The sequence below is a fragment of the Chrysoperla carnea genome, chromosome 1, assembly GCF_905475395.1.
Source record: "Chrysoperla carnea chromosome 1, inChrCarn1.1, whole genome shotgun sequence".
NCBI classification, from domain to species: domain Eukaryota; kingdom Metazoa; phylum Arthropoda; class Insecta; order Neuroptera; family Chrysopidae; genus Chrysoperla; species Chrysoperla carnea.
This window is the reverse complement of record NC_058337.1, coordinates 62,540,641-62,561,144: the sequence shown is the minus strand read 5'-3', so window position 1 is coordinate 62,561,144 and position 20,504 is coordinate 62,540,641. Positions and strand designations below refer to the sequence as shown.

Sequence of the window (20,504 nt, the reverse complement as noted above, 5' to 3'; positions counted from 1 at the left end):
TGGGTTTGTTTCAATTCCACTTGAAAGATTATATTACATTCAGAACAATTACCGCCATTGATATATTTACCAAACAATAATATACTCAGTTTAAAATATCATTAAAAGTAATAATCGTAAAAATTTTTTGGCATAAATCCAAGAATTTTTACACCTAATTTTAAGGCGTATAAAGTGTATTGGCAAATGTATATTAGTCTGGGTGCTATTCAGCATACGTTGTTATTAATATATACACCTCTAGAAATTAATGTGTGGCTTCCACAGCCACAACTAAGCCTAACAGCTTTTTTGTCTATAAAATCGATTAGTTTTTGTTCTTCAACACGATCCAACTTGTCAATTACCAACTTCTTTCTTGATCTATTACAAGCAATTGTGTAAAAATACAAAAATTAAATGCCTGAAATTATAAAAGAGTCTTAAAAACGAGTATCGATTCGCGCCAACATAATGAAACCTCACACCAATTTCTAAAGGTGTGTTAATCAATAACAATTTACGCTGATGGGCACCGGGACTGTATGTACCGTTAACTTAAATATCCACTTGTATGTGTCTTTCTGAGTGAATATTCTGAATTCTGCAACATGTTAAAGGAGTTACATGTAAAAATATTAAATAAAATATAAGTTTTAACCTAAAAATTCGCGCTTCATTAATAAATGTGGACAAATGTAAAATAATTTGATGAAAATTCAATGTTAAACTGCATGGTCCCTCTACATATATTCTTATAACACTAACCTATTTAACAAATGTAGAGCATCGCCCTTTTACAATTGAATCTAAGCTGATTAAAAAAAGTCATTTTTTGAGTTTTTAAAACTGTTTTCCTAACTTAAGACTGAACACCAACGGCAGCGCTCACCAAATAAATCTTCTCTGCGAAATCATATTTTCATATTTTAAATTTCCGTCTTTTTTTTTTTTTTTGTCTCCATTATGTCAGGGTAGTAATATATTATTTCATTGTTGTCTTTCTTACCACAAATAATTTTCAGAGTACCTATTCAGACGTCTGAAAGTATGTAAAACACGTGTTTTTATCATTGACACACGTGTATAGCGCGGCATCCACTTATTCTTTTTACATTTTTCGAACTTCCATCCCTTTAATTTATTTCTCTTTCTTTTAAATATCTTTTCGTTTCTTGTTCTTCCTTTACAGTAAATTCAGCTGCGAATTTTGATAAATTTTCGAGCAAATCAATATTTATCCATTGTTCATATTGAGTACTTAATTCTGATAATTTTGCAACAAATTCATTACTGATTTCTTTCTCCTTTTAAAAATTCATTAATAAATCACAAAATATCCATCTAAGATATCAGCAACTGCGTATTTCTTATCTTCCCATTCTCCACTAAAAAATGTGATTTCATCAATTCCAAAGATTTTGTCTTGTCGTCTTGTCGCCGGAATGAATGAAAAAATAAACTTAGTTTTATATGTACTTTTTCGTGCTATCTCAACTTAGAATTGTGGTTTTGATTTCATTTCTGCAAATTCAGGTTTATTCGACATTCACAGTATGATTCACAGTATAATACATTGATGATAATTTCTTCATCAGAAGCTATTGTTAATGTTACTTTTGCATCATCTACCTTCACATTGAAACCATCTAATTCTGAAACCAAATTTTTATCTTTTTGAGCTTTACACTCGGCAAGGATTTCTTCTGTTAAAAATTCAACTAACTCTCGTCGACAATTGGTATGTATTCCCTGAATACCACATCCACATCCACATAATTGAGTAGGGTTCTTAATTTGTAACGTTTGATCACGTCGGGTTCACCAAATTGTGGGACAATATTTTATGGGAGCCCCAAATGGAACTGCTCAGTTGATCTTAAATTTATAATATGATAGTTTATTTCATTTCAACATTCAAACTTATTCATTTTATTAATCATAGCATGCTACATTGTAAACTATTGCATACAGGTAGATGCATATTGTGTTGAAAAAATTCAATTATTATGTTTGTTATGCAGATAAGAGCCTTTCTCTAGTTCTGCAGCTAAAAACCAACTCTTTCATAAACAAGTTTTAAGTTTCTACTTTTCTAGAAAGATGTTATTTTTTTGTATTTTTAATGTTTTTGGGATTGTATTGTGTACGTGTTGTTGGTTAAGAAATTCATTGTATTGAGGCCAGTTTTTTCTAGATATGTAAGCTTCTATTTCAGGTTTATATTACAGGATATGTACAGTTTTACATCCTGTACATTTCTGTGTAGTTTGCCTATATGTGCTAAGAGAACACAATAGAAACACATTTTGATGTAATATTGCCAACGTTATTATTACATACAAATATAGAATAATAATCATACATATTCTATGAGTGTGGTATAGAGGGATCGACCAAACCAGCCTCTATATATGTTCTTTTGAACTACTGCTACTAACTCTGCTCTAACATTATTGTGTACAGGCAAACCAGTCAACCATTGAAGAACTAGTTAGGCTAGACTAGCAAGCTAGCAACCAACAAATATATACCTAATAATATATATGAGGTATAATGCGATGATGACAAGTAAGTGGGTAATCTTAGCACGTAACTCACATAAGTTATGCACTTTAGTGCTAGCTCTACTATACCGAACGAACCACTACTACAACCCAATGTTACTCTATAGAGCTCTAGTATAATAGAGCTAGTAACTAGAAAATACCCAATATAATGGTGTGACAATGACCTCTCACACTATCTATAGATTTTATTTTAAATACAGAATGCACAAATAACATACGTAAGGTATCATTTAAACAATCAATATATGTTATTGATTGTGAATATTATTGATTTTATGTATTTTAATGTGTCCCATCAAACGAAACCTTAAACTATAAGTCCGATCATCCGTTTAGGTGCTAAGATGCCATAGACAGACAGACAGACACACACACAGTCAAACTTATAACAACCTATTTTGGATTGGGTGTTAAAAAAGTACTGGTGGCAAAGTTCTTGCATTAAAAAAGTATGTTCTTATAAAATTGATTCAAGAAAATATGTTTCAAGATAGTAGCATGATAATTTTTGTTTTGCATGTTTTGCGTTGAGTCTGCGTTTTGTAATTCGAGTTACATAGTATAAATATGTAACTGAGGATAATTACTTTACAAGGTTCAAGTTATCGAGGTTCCACTGTATTTAAATTACAGAAATAAATTGATTATTGTTTCCAGAATTTATCACATATTTTGCTATTCTATGTTGACGAATAAAAACTTTAAATATCTTTCAAAATGTTCAGTGTTTTAATTGAATATATGGGTACTTCGATAAAAGTTTAATATTATATTTTATAGCTTGACTGAAGTTGTTTAAATACAAAATTTCAATACCTACTTAATTTTTACAGATATATTTTATCTACTTCAGTGTGATAACACCTACTTATCTCAATAACTTATTACCGCTCACATTTTTTTTACCTCGCCAATTTTTCATCAAAATCAATCAAAGTAAGCAAATTACTGTAAAAATCTAAATTAATAGCAAGTTACTACATAACATTTTTAATCTAATTTTATCATTGAAACATGAAATAAAATTTAAATTTTAATAGCCGTTTATTTTCACATTTTAGAGGCGTAGAAAAAGTTTGGTGCACTATACGTGTAATAACGCATGCGATATACATGTGATAACGCATTATATACGAAGAAAATATATATACGAAGAAAATGTAAACGTTAAATAAATACATAAAGGTAATCTGTTCAATCTGTGGTGTCAAGTAGGCAGGGTTCCAAAAAGCACATTATTATAGTATCTACACGAATTTTGCCTAATAACTAGTTTTGGATCTAAATAGTACAAAAATGCAAAATTCGTGTACTATCTTAAATAAAAATAATAAATAATATTCCAATGACTTAAATCGTTTAAGGATGTTCCAGCATGGTATTTGCAGTTTCTATGTTAAAGCAATGGTACAATTTTTTTTTCGACAGAATTTAACGAAAAATTAAATTTAAGAATTTAATAATGCTTACTATTAATTCCCAAAGTTTCAGAAATTTTGACCGTTTAATATGGGAAATAATTATGCCAACGTCCCAATTTCGATCAATTTACGTCAAAATTAATATCTCGAAAGTGAAAATTAATTTCTAAATTTTTTTTTTAGAATTGTATTGTATAAACATATTTTTCTACTTTTTCTTCAATATATAATAATATCATAAAAAATAGTTGGAGAGACCGGACATTTTACATGCTTTAAATGGGACATGACCCTCAAAATCGCGAACTTTGTCTTTAAATATCTCGCGATCTAAACGGTCAAAAATTATGAAATTTTAGGAATTCATAAATAAAGCTATTATAAACCCGAGAAAAAAAATTCGGCCAAATCTGTCGAAAAGTGATTTCATGCTGGTACTACCTTAATGTTAATTTTTACTATTTTCGATCAAGTTCTAATTTTTCTTATCTTTTTCAGGTAAGTTATTTTTTTACAATGTGTATATGGTAAGCACTTATACGATATTATTTCAAACATCAAAAAATAAAAATTTGAAAATGTTTAAGTGTCCATCAACTCATCATTTATTAGACTCAGCAACTTAGCTAGTTGGCGGTAACCACATTAAGAAAAACCTGATAATGTATTCAGCTTCTTCACATTTTGTTACTCGTCAGATCTTCTTATATATAATAGAAAATCTAAATGCTCATCAAAGGATGATGTTCCTCAAACAAAGCTTAAGATAGTCACAGAAAACGTAAACAAATTAGGCAATCAAAGTCAAGTATTTCATCTTCGTAAAATTGTAAGCTTTAACAGATATTTGTGTATGTTTAAATGCTCACACTTTCTTGCAGAATGTCAAGAAATTGTCATGAAAAAAATCCAATATATTATTTGACTTTGTAATCTTTCGCCATAACTCAGTCTTGGTCTCGTAGATTTAATATATTAAGCTTTTGATTCAAGGCCCTTGTGAGATTCAAATAAAACAATTTTTAAAAATTATTCTTCAATTTACTTTTTCCGTAAGTTCCCTTAGAGGAAAAATTTTGGCCTCCAGGACGTTCTATTGCACCAAACCCTGAAATTTTTGTTTACGCTATTGCTTAACTACAAAACGAGCTATTACAGGGTGTCTATAATCTCTATAACTGCAAAACGAGCTATTACATTTAAGTGTCTATAATCTATAAATTCGTTTTGTTGTAAACCAATCAAAAAATATAGTTTCATGGGGGCCAACAATAAAGACAGAAATAATTGCTGCCATATTGTTGCGATCTTTATCGTTTCATTTAATTATCAAATTATGTATCTCACTTTTTTTAATTTTTATCAAACCCCACCCAGTCGCGATTAAGACTATCTTCTATTTCTAAGTGCTCTGTCATTAGATAAATTTGTTAATTGTTTGGTTTATTGTCTCGAAAATTACGAAATTAGGTAAACAGCTTTTTCGTTCGACTTTCTAAGCTTATTTAGAAAGTCAAGAGTTCTGAATATAATTACAAAACACCTTGTATAAAAAAAATGTGAAAATATTAGTAATTTAGAACAAGTAAAATTGGGTTTATGTGTAAAAGATATAAAAATAAATTTTTTTTAAATGCATTTAAATCCTTCTGTTGGAGCTTAGTGTTGTTCATAATTGTTCGTTTCTACATTTCTTGTGTTTATTTTTATTGTTTTTATTTTTATTTATTTATTTATTGAATAATCATTAGAACAGTTTTATAGTAAGTAGTAAATTTTATTGATTTGTAGTAAAATTTAATGTTTGATTTTGCTTTTTTTTTTGTTCTTTTCTTCAATAAATTGCTTTTGTTTAAGATTCGAATACAAGTTTGTCAGGAAATTATTTTGCTCTTATCGTAGGGTTTAAGCATGGTATTTTGAATAAAGAGTATGAATTTATTTTCGATCATTACTTTGAATGAACGTTCAATAAATTATCGATTATAAGCGTGATAAAAGTATACGTTTTGTTTTTTTTGTTTTTTTTTTTTTTTTTGTGTCATAAAAAATAAGAACATTAATTATTTTTAATTTCAATATGTTACATTTGATTTGGCAATATTTGGTGGATAAAAACCTGGCAGACCGTCGATTATTCAACCTAAATTTAAACGAAATATTCAAAAAAGTAAAATATTAAAATGTGCAAGTTTGTTGAATTCACATTTGCACTGATTCAAGAAGAAAACTACAGGTTATACCATAATTAAATAATTTTAATGAAAAATTGAATTTTAGAAAGAAGGGGGAGGACAAACACACCACGGTTTTTCACATAAAGTTAAAAAAATGTTCTTAAAAATGGCTATTCTAAGTTTATACAGACCTTAAACTAAACTAGAGAAAATAGGTTCAGACATTCTCCAAACGCTATACTTTTTTTCTAGTTTTTTTTGTAAGTTACAAAAGTAATTAAAATGCTTTTGTTTTGAATGTTTTAATTTGTATGTTGTAGTTCGTTTTGAAAACGAGAATTATAAACACCCAGACAAATGCCGGAACTGATGAAGAAGTAACTTGGGTGCCAGTTGTAACAATTCTACTTTGGGTGTGTTGTTCTGAAAAGAGTGATTTTCGAGTGAATTGCTTGGATAACATATCGAAAAATTATTTTTCTTTTTTCAGAAACATAAACTTATTACTCCTGTTGCAGACCTTTCAGTATTTTTTGTTGGTCTCATAGTAACTTTCGTATTTTCGATTTCGAAGCATTTAATAGGATTGAATTAGTAAGGTAAACTTTTTCAATTTTCAATCTGCTAGAATTGTTAAAACAACATATTAAGGTGATTTGAGAATATTTCGCCAAATTAGTTAGCGATAATAACACGTTGTAAATTTGTGTTCATCGTTGAGTGATTCTGAATAAAGCCATTATATAAAATGAAATAAGATTAAAAATCGCTGCTATATAAAAATAAGAAGTAATTATCTCTGTAACATACTACAGATTTATTTCGATATGAAGTTATTTTAAAAATAGAGGTAATATGTACAAACAAATAACTCCAGGCAGAGAAGTATACACCAAAAAATACGGACGGACACAAACACAAGGATGGAATATCTACTTCGTTTAGTATACAATTTGATAACGCGAGGGTTCATTGATTTGATAACGTTCGTTACAGATCGACTTTAATATATATTACAGAAGAGAGGCTTGGCTTGACTAACGGGTGTTTCAAAGTAAACAGATATTTTAATTTATTCATAAAACGTATTATGTATTTCAAAAGTACAAATATTCAATTATATTCCTCTTGTTAGATATAAAAAATGCAAGCAAACATTATGCGTAACACAATTTCTGAAATTGCCGCTTTAACTGTTTATGTGAAGTTTTAAATAACAAAGATTGCCCATTAATTTCATTAATAATAGTAATAATAATAATGGGGTTTAACCTCCAATTTTTGGACATACACTTTATTTATTTTCGAACTACATCCGAACATACACAAACAATTAAGTATATGATGTGGGTGGAATCGGTTAATATGTTCTTATCCAAGCGACGACAGTGTAATCAATTTACTGCCACATTAATTATGATTGATCAGACTGCCGCTGCTTGTATTCGAACCCGCAACCTCTCAACTTAAGTAGTCAAACGGATTGGATTAAGAAGCAAGGCAAAAAATATTCTTTGAATTTACTAAAGGTGATTATTTGAAGATTGGTTATAGTAGTTGCGCACACACACATACTGCGGTCAGTAAAGCGAACGATTGAACTAGGGTCAGATATATGCTATCGAAACGGTGCAGTTTAACGTGGTACTAAAATGAATTTATCAAAGCTGAATTCAGATTGTATATGGCATATAAATAACATGATTGTCAGTCAGTTAGGTGTTAGAACAGTTCTGGTCAGTCAGCCCTTACTAACGAACAATAAGTAGATAAAATTCAACATGATTTCCGTGTTATTTAAATGTTTTGTTTTTCTCTACGCCTAATATTTACAAAGAAATTCATGTTTAAATTTCTGAAATACAAATTTTTTCGATTTAATTCAAAAGTTTAAAACTTTGAACGTAAATATTTCTGTAAATATTAACGAGGAGAAAAAATTTCCGATCTTAAAATGTAATATTGACAAAAATTTTGTGATATTTTGTTAGAAATTCTGAAAAATAAAATCTAAAATTATCTGAGTTTAAAATGCTTCGAATCAAAAAAACTTTTTATTTTGATTTGATAAATTCATTCTCCAAGATTCGACTTATGATACTTTCTGTATATTACAGTAGAGTAGTTATTAGATATGTACCCGAGTAAATGAATGAATAAATTTATATCAAATATATATCGTTCTCCAGCAATGACTTTTTTTCATACTCGATCGGTTTTCAACCGTATAAAATTTATTGGAGTTTTGTTACTCTAACTATGCATATAGTTTTCGGTATTTCAATAAATAATGATGTAATTTTTTTTTTTTTTTTTTTTTTTTTTTCGTTGTATTAAACAATTTTGATTTTGAAGCACAAAACAAAAGTTTTTGTTTTGGCAAATGGTGGCAAATGGTGGGAAAGATATCTAAATTCGAGAACTAAGAAAGCACATTTATTGAAGTTATTGAATATAGGTACTGGTCAATTTTTTAATATAAAGTAGCCAGTAGCGCTAAAATGTAAAAACAAAAAAAACAGAAACAAGCCGTGGAGAAAGTCTGGTTCGACCCTTGAGGCCCACACGAATAACTTCCCAGCACAATTAAAAGTTTAAAAAAATAAAAATTCGACCGACTCGTAACGACCCGATCGAATGTTATGAAATTTTTTCGGATCATATTGCCGTTAATTCGCTTCGATTGACACTTCAACGAACGACGTGGTACAAAGCAGTCTAGCCGACAATCTTGTTTTCGATAATCAATACGAATTCTTGTTAGACATTCAGGAATAACATAATGTTTTAACAACAAGAATTCGTATTAACTCTTCATTAACTGTTGATTATACGTTCCTAATCTTTGAAAGTTTCACAACATTGACAACAAATAACACACACTTCTGGATATTAATTACGACGATTATCTAATCACATTGATGGTAAATATATTGTATTCAAAATACAAGTAAATATTATTATTTCTTTAACCAATGAATCTCTTTCAGCTACAGGTATCTCCTTTCATAGTTTGACAAAGAACTTTCTTACAGATTAAAGAAATTTTGGAAGATTAATTGTTAACTATCAATCAGGCTATAATCTTTCACTTATAATTTAACTAAAATTTTCTCTTTTCCTCAGGTACAAATAATAATTATAAACTATTTACGGTAAAACTGATATCTTATGTTTGAAAATAACTTCACAAGTGAAAACAAACAATTGACTGAGTTAATTGTTGAAATACCATGTATAGACAGTGTTGATTGCTCTGTCATATTACACATACATACATCACACATATATAACTGATATTCCCATATAATACATACTATTTGCGCATAATTTGCGCTCTCACGGGTAAACAGTGATGTTTACGAAAAAATGTTTCAAAAAAAGTTGTTTATTTTTTTATGAGAAACAATTTTTATATTTAAACTTATGTTCTATCTCTAACGGTTTACAATATGGGTCCTACGGACCCAAGGCCCAATTGACCTATGTTGCTCATTTACGAACTCCACCTCACTTTTTAAGTCCTTAGCATGCTATAAAAATTTCAGCTTGATACCTCTTTTCGTTTTTGAGTTATCAAGATGACAGACGGACAGACGTCAGACAGACAGGCAGACAACCGGAAATGGACTAATTAGGTGATTAAATGACCTATACCAAAATTTTGTTCATAGCATCAATATTTTTAAGCGTTTCAAACTTGGAACTAAACTTAGTGTACCTTGGTATATTTCATATACATGGTATAAAACTTGGGACTAAACTTAGTATACCTGAGTATATTTCATATACATGGTATAAAACTTGGGACTAAACTTAGAATACCTTGGTATATTTCATATACATGGTATAAAAAACCATTATGTTCCCATGTATAACCGCAATGAATCAAAAAGAAACTATAAAAAAAACATTCAGTTATCACATCATATACGAACAATTGAGTAACAAACCCCTTAAAAACCCTCCTTCAAAAAAAAAAAAATTAATTTAACGATAATGTCTAACTTTAATCCATAAACATTTTTGGTTAATGTAACTACACAACAAAAAGTATTATATCTTTAATGTTTAACAAAAGAAAAATTGTTTAAAAAAATTGTATCCACGGTACATTGTACATCAAACCAAAGACGAGAAGTTATTCAAGAAAATATAAAGCTTGCAATATCGTCCATAAAACTGTCAAGTAAAATAAAAAAACAATTTAAGATTGTTCTGTTATGTTACGTATTTATGTATATGTATGGAGTATGTTCGAAGGATATTAAGTTCACAAAATAAAAAAACCTGGTTTCCTCCTATGACCTCAATACGCAGGCACAATCAGAATCTTTCATCAATTACATGGATGTAATGTTACAGAAAAACTTGAAGATCCAACATTTGAATTTCTGTTCTGTTGTTATGTATAATGTTAGATTTTTTATGTTCGGAGTGATAAAGTTCGCGAGTAATATACATTCCTGCCGATTCTTGACTATAATAAGGCAGTCAAAAAACTTTTAGTTACTAGACGAACATAATAAAATTTAAAAAAGCTACACATAAGTTTATTCCCAATTTTGCTAAAACTTTAAATTAAATATACCTACATGCTCCGACTGTATATTTGTAAGTCATAGGTACCATTTTTCTATTATTGATTTCCATTAATCAATTAAATAGATGATACAAACTTTTTTACTGAAAAAATTCATTCAAGTGAATTAAAATTTTCTCAAAGCTATTTGAAAATACTTTTGCAGAAATAATTGCACATCTCCAATATATTTCAAACGCTATGTCTGAGTTTTTGACGTGTAGTGGGTGACGATTTCAACGCCTTTTTTTCGCTGAGTGCGTAGCAAAAATCTAGCATTTTACCCGGCGTCGTTGTTGCCGGATAACTAATACCTGTCGATTTCTAAAACCTTTATATTAAAGTTATAAAAATGCGCGTGTTAGTTGCCCTTTACAGTAGGGGTTGGTTTTGACCTCTTTGAGTGTGTTAGCTATTCTATTTAGTAGCCCTGCGGCTATAGTGGAGCTAGCAAATCATTGAAAAGCACATGGCTAGCTTAACCCGACCACAATTGATTTTCAAAAGACCACAATTGATTTTCAAAAGGAATACACTACATGTTTATAGTATTTTATTGGTTATTGATGAATTGCATATCCTTTTTTACAGTTTATTTTAAGTATATTTTATCAAGTATCGCTGCTACTGCTACTGCGAGTAACTTCTATCCAGCCACAATGTCACATGATATTTATATATTCAGTTGCATGTTTTCTATTTTCATGATTTTATAATAATTAAATGTAAATAACTGCCTATTTCCTTAATACCAAAAACTCGTATTGATATAAGATTGATTCCTCAAACATTAATGTGCATGTGTAAAATATACCCGACCACGACGACTATGTTCTGTTTGGTCACCACAATGCCGCCGGATTAAACAGAACTCTAAAAGTTTTATTAACCAATAATATTAAAAGAGCCATTTAGTAGACATGGTGGTCCAAGACCTCATAACACATTTTAGAGCACGGATTTGATCCCTCAAGTTATATACCTTAAAAGTATCACCTACAATAGATGTATAGGGAATGATAAGCCTGGGTGGCATTCACAAGTGGAGCAGATACTGCGCAAGGTAAAATATATGTGTTAAAAATACTATTGATTCAGCATGAAATAACAAAAATTATAGTTGAGTATTATCAATAATAAGTGTAATAAATGAACCGCAATTCATTTGAGTAGTGGGACACGCAATAGGACCACCCCAATGATACTGTTTGAAGTAAATTTTCTTACCAGTATATGCACGCTAAAGTTCTATCAATGAGAATTGAACATATAAATCATATGGTAATAAACTATCTATACCTCATATTCATTGCTTAACGACACTGGAACTCACTCTGTTTTATGGAATAAATTTTTAATGCGTGTAGTAAATTATTCCACCACCAAAATGATATGCGTTTTTGGAATTATTACTAAAAAAAATTGTTTAACGCTATTGAAATTTCAGCGTGAATCAAAAAGATTTTTTTACTTCTTTAAAAAGTATCATTGTGGTGGTCCAGTTCAGTCTCCACTCAAATGATTTGCTCTAATATTTTGAGCACTTATATTTTACTTTACTTTTACCTTGCGCAGTACCTGTCTCACTACAATTATAACTTTTAAGTTATATAACTTGAGGGATCAAACAGGCGCATTAAACTCTGTTATGGGTTCTTGGAATATGGTTTTTGGCATCTCATTCATCCTCTGAAAGGAAAACTTTCGTTTATCCATGGAGGTTTAAAAAAACACCCACAATCTACCATTATAGTAAAATTGTTATTTTATACACGCAAATGAATTACATCTATACTACATATAATAATAATACCAACTATACAAGTATACAACATATAGCACTGTTATATAACAGCTCATTCTAAAATAAACATAAAAACATTGTTTTAATTGGTAATCATAAATAAACAGTTTTTATTAAAACAAAAATTAATAATTATTTTTTTACTTGTTCTTTACATACTTAAATATTGTATGTTATACTTTTTTATTATACATTATGTAAGACACAAAAATTTAAAAAAAAAAGAAAAATATTTGTTACTGGTAAAGAATATAATGCAGGCATTCTGTATAATCCGTACTCAGTTTCTTTTGTACTCTTCTAGTAGACAAAGGAACGAAGCACTAAAAATGATCAAGGTTCGAAATATTTGAGCTGTTAGTCGAGTTTGAATGCGGTTTTTGGCATTCGATTCGTTAGAGCGTCAGGAAATTTTGTCACCTAATTTAATTTATAAGAAATAAAATATATGCAATTAGCATAAATAATATACATTTTACAATTGCATTTTAAATTGACGGTAAACATTAAATTCGGTGAATAGTGATGCAAATAATTTCATAATTGCTGCACGGAAGCACTAGGTATGCACTAGGTGCACTTCTTGTGCATCTCTGAGACCAATTCTGCGATATTCGTTTTCAGCTACCCAAAAAAACCTCGTGTAACAAGTTTGAAATCATTTTCATCACTATTAACCGAATTGTTAATTTAATATTTACGGTCAATTTAATAATGCAATAAAATGCATAAAACTTATACTAATTGCATATTTTTAATTTTTATAAATCAAATCAAGTCACAAAATTTCTTGACGCTCCAACGAATCGAATACCGAAATTAAATTCGACTTACTGCTCAGATTTTTCGACCTTTATTCCTTCTATTCTTCGTCTATAGGTAAAGTATAAAATAGCAGTAAAAATTTGAAATTTTTTTATAGATTCTATTGAATTATATTTATGCAAATTATCAGTAACATATACATTATATTTATATACTCTTTTTTACTCTGCACCGCCACCAACTGTTTTGAAAATAAAAAAATTAAATTATTATTATGTAACACAAAAACATTTAATTATTGTATGCGTATAAAATATTTATATAGACTTTTATTAAATTGTTTTTTTTTTTCGATAAAATATAAAAAATATGTTGTTGGAATTATTTTCTCATTATTTTTTGGATAAATATTGTAGAAATATGTTTTCAATTTTAAAACTTATATGATGTTTAACAATTTTACCATGATTTAACCTATTGTCGTCAATTTCTTAAAAATATTCAAAATATTGTATGGGGTGTTCGACAGCCACCTATTTCAGACATATACAAAAACTCATTTACTAGAAATTTGATCAATTTGCTAGAAATTTCATTTTAAGTGTTTTCGTATGATTCACATTTTGTTTCAAAGATCACCCAGCGATATTAAAATTATTACACTTTGAGCATATAACTGATCTAGATTTTTGATAACAGCTAATAAAGTTACTCTTTTAAAAAAAAAAACACTCCCTTCAAATCATGCCAAAATTTTTAGAAAATGTTGATCGCACTTGATGAACACATTTCAGAAAAAAGTTATTCAACTCATAAAAAAAATACACATATTAACCTATTTCAAAAAGGGACCCTGTTCGTTTCATTCGTATATACGGAAGAATAAGAGTAAATCGTTCATCCTTCGATGCAGTTCTCGAAAGTGAAATAGCTTAATATTGAAAATCGTTTTATCGTAAATACCATATTCCTTTAGTCAAAAGCCCAATAACATACAAGCGACTGTTTACCTGATTAAGAAACAGAACGAAACAGAAAATTCAGACGAAAAGGAAAACCCTTCTTTTTTAAATCGATTAACATATCTAATTTTTTACTTTTAAATAAATAAAATTAACAAAATGATTGATTTACTCTCTTATAATTTATTATTTTGCAAAAAACTTGCTGAACTTTAATTTAGTTTTTATCCAAAAATAATTTGCAATGTATTATGTTGTCGAGTGAAATGTATTTTTGATAATTTTTGGGATATGCCGGGAATTTGCCGGCTATATTTTTACGTTTTTACTCATTAGATGATTTCATCTCTCCCCCTTGAGGCTTGTCATAAAATCTTACTTTTCAGTTTCAAAAGCTGGATACACCCCCCTCCCTTTTTTGTATTTGGAAAATCTCTTACCCGTGAATATAAAGCTTTTGATATTTTTTTAAACTTGACTATCTATCTATGATCAAAACATGATATTAAATTCTAATTTTCCGCCTTAATAGTTTAATTATTCAGGATATAGTATACATGCGCTTATGAAAAAAAATCACTAAGGATATCATGGAGTTATTAGCCGTGTATTGTTTTTCCTACTACAAAAGCTATACGTGTATGGAATAAAATGAAAGTCGTTGCATATATTTTCCTGGGTTTCATAACTATACAGTGTGTCTAAAAAACAATGCGGAAGACTTTACTCCAAGCATGTATGACATCTTGTTAGGATTGTTATTAACAGTGAGTAATGAGAATACATTCGTCGTTTTCGCAAAGAATCTTTTGCAATTCATGCGAATACTCCATTTAGTATATTAATATTCAAGAATGTTGGTACACCAAGAACCAAAGCATATACATCGATAATTAAAACATTGTAAATCAACCCATTGTGACTGTATGAAGCAATCAGTACCCCTTTACTGATTGGTTAAACCTATCTTGCTAGCTAGATATTACAGTATTTAATTATTACAGAAAATGCCGTAAAAGTACATGGTTACTTCATCGGTAAATGGAATCTTCCACTTACTCTTTTAAGTAAGTAAAAATTTTTTTTAAAGAAATTTTTAATTAAGCCCTATTTTCCTCTTTATTACTTCCTGCAGATGTATCGTTTCGATCTTCACAACTGTACAACTGTACGTTTAAGTTTCTTCGGCTACTAGCCCTTTATGGGAATCATACATTTTATCGGCATATATTTTTTGAGGTCAAATAAGGAGAATATAAGGGAAGTGTAAGCATTTATTGGAACTGAATTTTATGCAGTCCTGTCACCAATGCAATCGATTTCAGATACAGTGCATGTCTTGATGTATGCTTTTTTGTGTGTTGTTAGTTATCATTCTTTCTTCAAACGAATTATTAAGACTACCGACTATATACTGCTGATGCTTTATTCAAGACGTTCGATGGATGGTACGTGCCCACTCAAATGGTTGCCAATTTAACTTGATTTAGGAATGTCTATCTATGTATAATTTATTACCATAGCACAAGAAAAATTTTTTATTTGGTTTAAATAATTACTAATAGGGATTTGAATTAAAAACACGTTGTTTTTATTTTTGTTATTTATCTTTTTACCAACTAATACGCGGTGGAAATAATAAATTTCAGTTGGTAATAAAAAGGAAGTTAATGAAACTTTGAAATGTTGTTCAAGGTAGGTTAATTAACATTTTCTCTACTTGAGGACCTAGTGCGACAAGAAGGAGGGGACTGCAAAATTTTTGACCTTTCTCTGGATTTTCCTCAATAACTTTTTTCTTACATCCAACTACAAAAGCATTCCTTTTCTTTTTGTAGAGCGTTAAATTTTGCATAATTTTTACTATTCAAACATGTGTATAAGACCATGGCACTAAAAAAATCATTTTTCAAAATACGCTAAAAAATGCCAAAATATGCAGAATTCAACCTTATTGCTTCTGTTATACCGAATTATGATAAAATGTTAATGTTGTAATTATAGTTTCTGGTTAAAATAACAGCTATGGAAATCGAATCTAGCTACAAAAAATGTCAAAATTAAAATCGTAATACCGTCGAGTAAATGTTAATTAACCATCATTGAACAACATTCCAAGGTTTTAACTACTGTTCTATTTCACTTAAACCTACTTTTTCCTGTCTGTCGGCTGAAGTAAAATAATTGTAAAAAATCCAACTCTTCCGATGTGAATTATTCTAAATACTTTCACTTTTCCGTTGTTTAAGAGAGTTTTACAGTTTTTTTTTTTAATTTTTTCCGCGTAATCCCTTCTATTTGAGCATCCAAACATCATTTTTGTCTATTTAATTCAACCAATCCCCAAACTAGAAAGATTTTTAATTTGAGTTTTGAGTTTTTTCTGACGGATAAAATGTCTGACAGTCAACTAATGATCAAAGATCATTTTGACACATTGAAATCAAACGTTAAAGTTCCTTGCTATGAATCAATCTTGAAACTTTCCGATTCACTTTGATTCAATCAAGGCTGTACATTTCCTTTATAAAATTCTCTTGGTAATTTTTTGTTGTTATCGCTAGTTTTTTTACCACATATTTATTCTAACATCCTGTACGTATTCGAAAACACCAGACATTGTACAACAAAACCGTATGGCACTGAACGTTATGGCTGACTATGTAATTAATGCGTACCTCTTATATAACACTTACACAGCATCACAACATATCGGAGATAAAAATGGTTTTGTGTTGTTTGGCGTTTTAGATGGATGTTGTAGAAGTAAAAGTTAGAAAAATAAAAATATGTGCAACCTATTGTGTGTGGGTATGAACTTATATGAATAATATTATAATAAATAAAATATTAAAATTTTTCCCAAAACACTCATTATTATCAAAAATTATTACATAAAAATAATATTTATAAGTAAATTACGGAGAACAGAAAAAGATGTGTATCATCGTTAAGCTTCCCAGTTTTTTATCTTCTTTTTCGTATCCATTTCACAGGAAAAATTACCTACTAAGAGGGCACATGATAATAAACAAATTTATATGCGAATATATCAACATGAATTACTACGCACTATAGATAAAAATATGAATATTTTTAGGGAAAAAAATAGACATGGAAGACATTCACATTGTATTTTTTATCATAATCTTCTTAAGAAACCTGAAAATTTCAGTATTCATTTTTTTTGTATAGTCTAGACTAACCTTAAACACTCTATTTTCAGTCTTATTTGATGCTGCTTGAAAATCTTTGGACACTTTAATTTGGGGAATGAAATTACAGCCCAATGAAACGAAAATCAAGTATGGGTAAAATATTATCCTTCCCCCTTCTCCCTAGCGAGTGAGAATTGTTGGATATATTAAAATGAATTAGAATTGTTGGATATTTTAAATTGAATTAGACTTGTTGGCTTTATTTGAAATTAAATAAAAAACGTTATTTATCAATGGAAAGAAATCCTCCATATTTATAAGAAACTGAGTCTTTAAGATCAATTCTGATGAAATTATTAACGAGGTCCCTTGGCCTCCTATGTTTATAAAAAAAAAATTGGCAGTACATACCCAATGTGGTAATGAAGTCTTGTGAGTGCGACCCATGTAGTCAACACGACTAACTTCCCAGAGGTGGAAAAAACATTAAAAAAAAGGTCTTTTTAGCCTTCATAGATTATTCTTCGAACATGTATTGCAGCTTATGCTGGAAGGATCATTATCTCCATATATAAATGATGTGTTTTTTCCACTTTTCAGATTCTGTTTATTCAGTTTTTTTCCAGTTTTTTTATTTCTATTAAAAAAATAATTCTGCTGAAAACTCTTTCAGTTCTTAAATACGCAATTACACGTCGAATAGAAAGAATCCAAACGAACATACGCACGTACGTACACACACACACACACAGACATCGCATTGAAAAGGTTTGATTCGGATATTGCGGACTTGAAACCGTGGAAATATGTAAAACTGAGGAATTTCAAAATCGGCCTCAGTACATTAACTTCCTCTGGCATTTTAAAAATATACGATTACAAGGAAAAATAATTTTTTCATAAGAGTTTAAGTCTTAATCTATCGTATAGTGAAATTTCGATCATACCTTACCGTGTAAATTTGTATGAAAACAATGATCAAAAATGGTAACATTTGTTGAGGGTCTTATGAGAAAGTAACACCCAACTAACCGTGAAATTTATTGAGGGATAAATAATAAACTAATAAAAAAGTACTAGCAGGAAAATTTGTACCTATGGCAGCAAGTAAATACTTTGCTTTCTTACTGCCTTAAGACAATATTCTTGCTATACTTTAATTTTTAAGAAGCCAAAATTCTTCTTTCAGTGAACTAAAGAGGTCCTTTCGCCGCAATGTTATTTTTTTTTTTTAAATCCGCATTTTACTTCCGGCAAGTGCACAATTTACAAGGTTTTAAATTATCCTTCCTACTGCGACTCTTAACATGTAAAAATTTGAAAAATTATCTTTAACGAATGTTATTCGTAGAAAAAAATCATGATTAAATCAAAAAGCTTTTTAAAAAAAATTGTTTTTACTACTTTTTTACGGAGTTCGCTGTGAAAAAGTCATTAGTTTTTGGTGGCTCACCGAAAGAAGATGTTTATTTTAAATAAAAAAGGCTACCAAATATAAAAAAAGCCAGTGACTTTTATTTAAACACTTTTTTCATTTGTTAACAATTATTTTACCAATAATCCGTTAAAATAATTAACTCATCAATATATTTTGCTACTGAATCTTAATCGTAATTACGTTCGTATACATGTATGCTTGATTGAATGACCACATTTTTGTGTTTAAAATGGTGAAAATGCTAAAAGAAAAACTAAACAATAACTCGTTTATTTTCCATTCACCAAATAAATTGTACATACTTCAGCAAAATTTTTCATAAAAGAAGCACAAGCAACCATCACACATCATGTGCCATTTTAAAATGTTTTTATTTATAAATATACAGCATGCTTCAGAAGGATCGCGTATAAGAGTGCTGCATGATTTATGTATGACATTTTGAATGAGAAGAGTTGGCAAAAAAAAAATTGCTCGCGGGCTTCAATATCAACTTGAAATAGTTGATCGGAGAAAAACTAATTTATAATTAAAATTTACTTTGCTAGCTTTGAAGCTAGATGACCGTGATCAGTGAACTACTTTATTTAAAGCAACTGTTTAAGTAACTTCAGTATTCCATTATTTTTTCAGTGTTAAAGCTAAGACATGGGAGTGTAAAATGTAAAAAACGATTAGTATGAATTTATCAAGCTCATTAATGAGAAAAATAGACTGATAAACAAGGGGCGGGAAGGTAGTGTGCGCAAAGTACAAAATTTTGAATTTTTAAAAACAAAAAATAATTTTGTATTTTTTGATCAGTTTTAAGCAAAAAAATACTCTTGTGATTTTTTATCTAGACACTTAGTTTTCGGCTTAAAAATTATTGAAAAATTAAAAATGTCGATTTTAAGAAAAATGTGTTATTTTTTCAATCTATGAGTGAATTCGCTAACGCAGCTCCTGCACTACGAATTTTTCGAAATTCAGAGTTGTTTATAAATTCATACCATGAGAACAGATTTCTATAAAGTACACAATTCCAGACGTATTATATTGAGAAAATCTGTCGATAACGGTTGTAATAATTTTTTTCGGCTATAAAACAGCCCCACATAAGGCTTCAACAACTAAACCTAAGTTACAAACTGGATCAATGCTGTAAAACGAGCAGATTTAACATTTTTGTTCTGGAAACTTCATTTAATTTGGATTCCACTTCATTTGGCTTATTTCTAGTTCAAAATGCGATGTAAATACAGTATATGGTGCTCCTAAGGTTTTTAATTAGCTAGTGTAAGTGTGCTTCACCAAAAACTTTGAGAGAGAAATAGATTTCAGCAAAATTTAGTTTTAGAAAGCTATTGGAAATCGGTATAAAAATTATAAAATGCTTTGATGTAACAGCCTAGAAAAGTTTTAAAGTGAATACAGGCATCGATGGACTTTAGTAGCACTTTTCAATTTGTGAAATAAATCAGTTTAATTCCCATGTACACTCAATACAAACAAAAATATATTCTAGTCAGTTACGACTTCATACAAACGACATTTCCACTTGTTGTTTGCGACTTATGTTGTTATTTGACTTATTGTTGTAAAAATAAAGAAAAAGGTAGAAAATTATTTTCTCCTTTTACCCCACAATGTAATAAAAAAAACATAA

At 29.3% G+C, this 20,504-nt stretch overlaps 1 protein-coding gene across 1 annotated transcript in view; it reads right to left on the bottom strand.

The window, feature by feature from the left end:
* Positions 1 to 1,115: 1,115 nt before the first annotated feature.
* LOC123306164 overlaps positions 1,116 to 20,504 on the bottom strand; it is a 110,446-nt gene continuing 91,057 nt past the window's right edge. Inside the window, 3 exon segments of the mRNA XM_044888066.1 lie at positions 1,116 to 1,312; positions 1,315 to 1,476; positions 1,533 to 1,731. Of these exon segments, the coding sequence (XP_044744001.1) occupies positions 1,116 to 1,312; positions 1,315 to 1,476; positions 1,533 to 1,731 (558 nt within the window).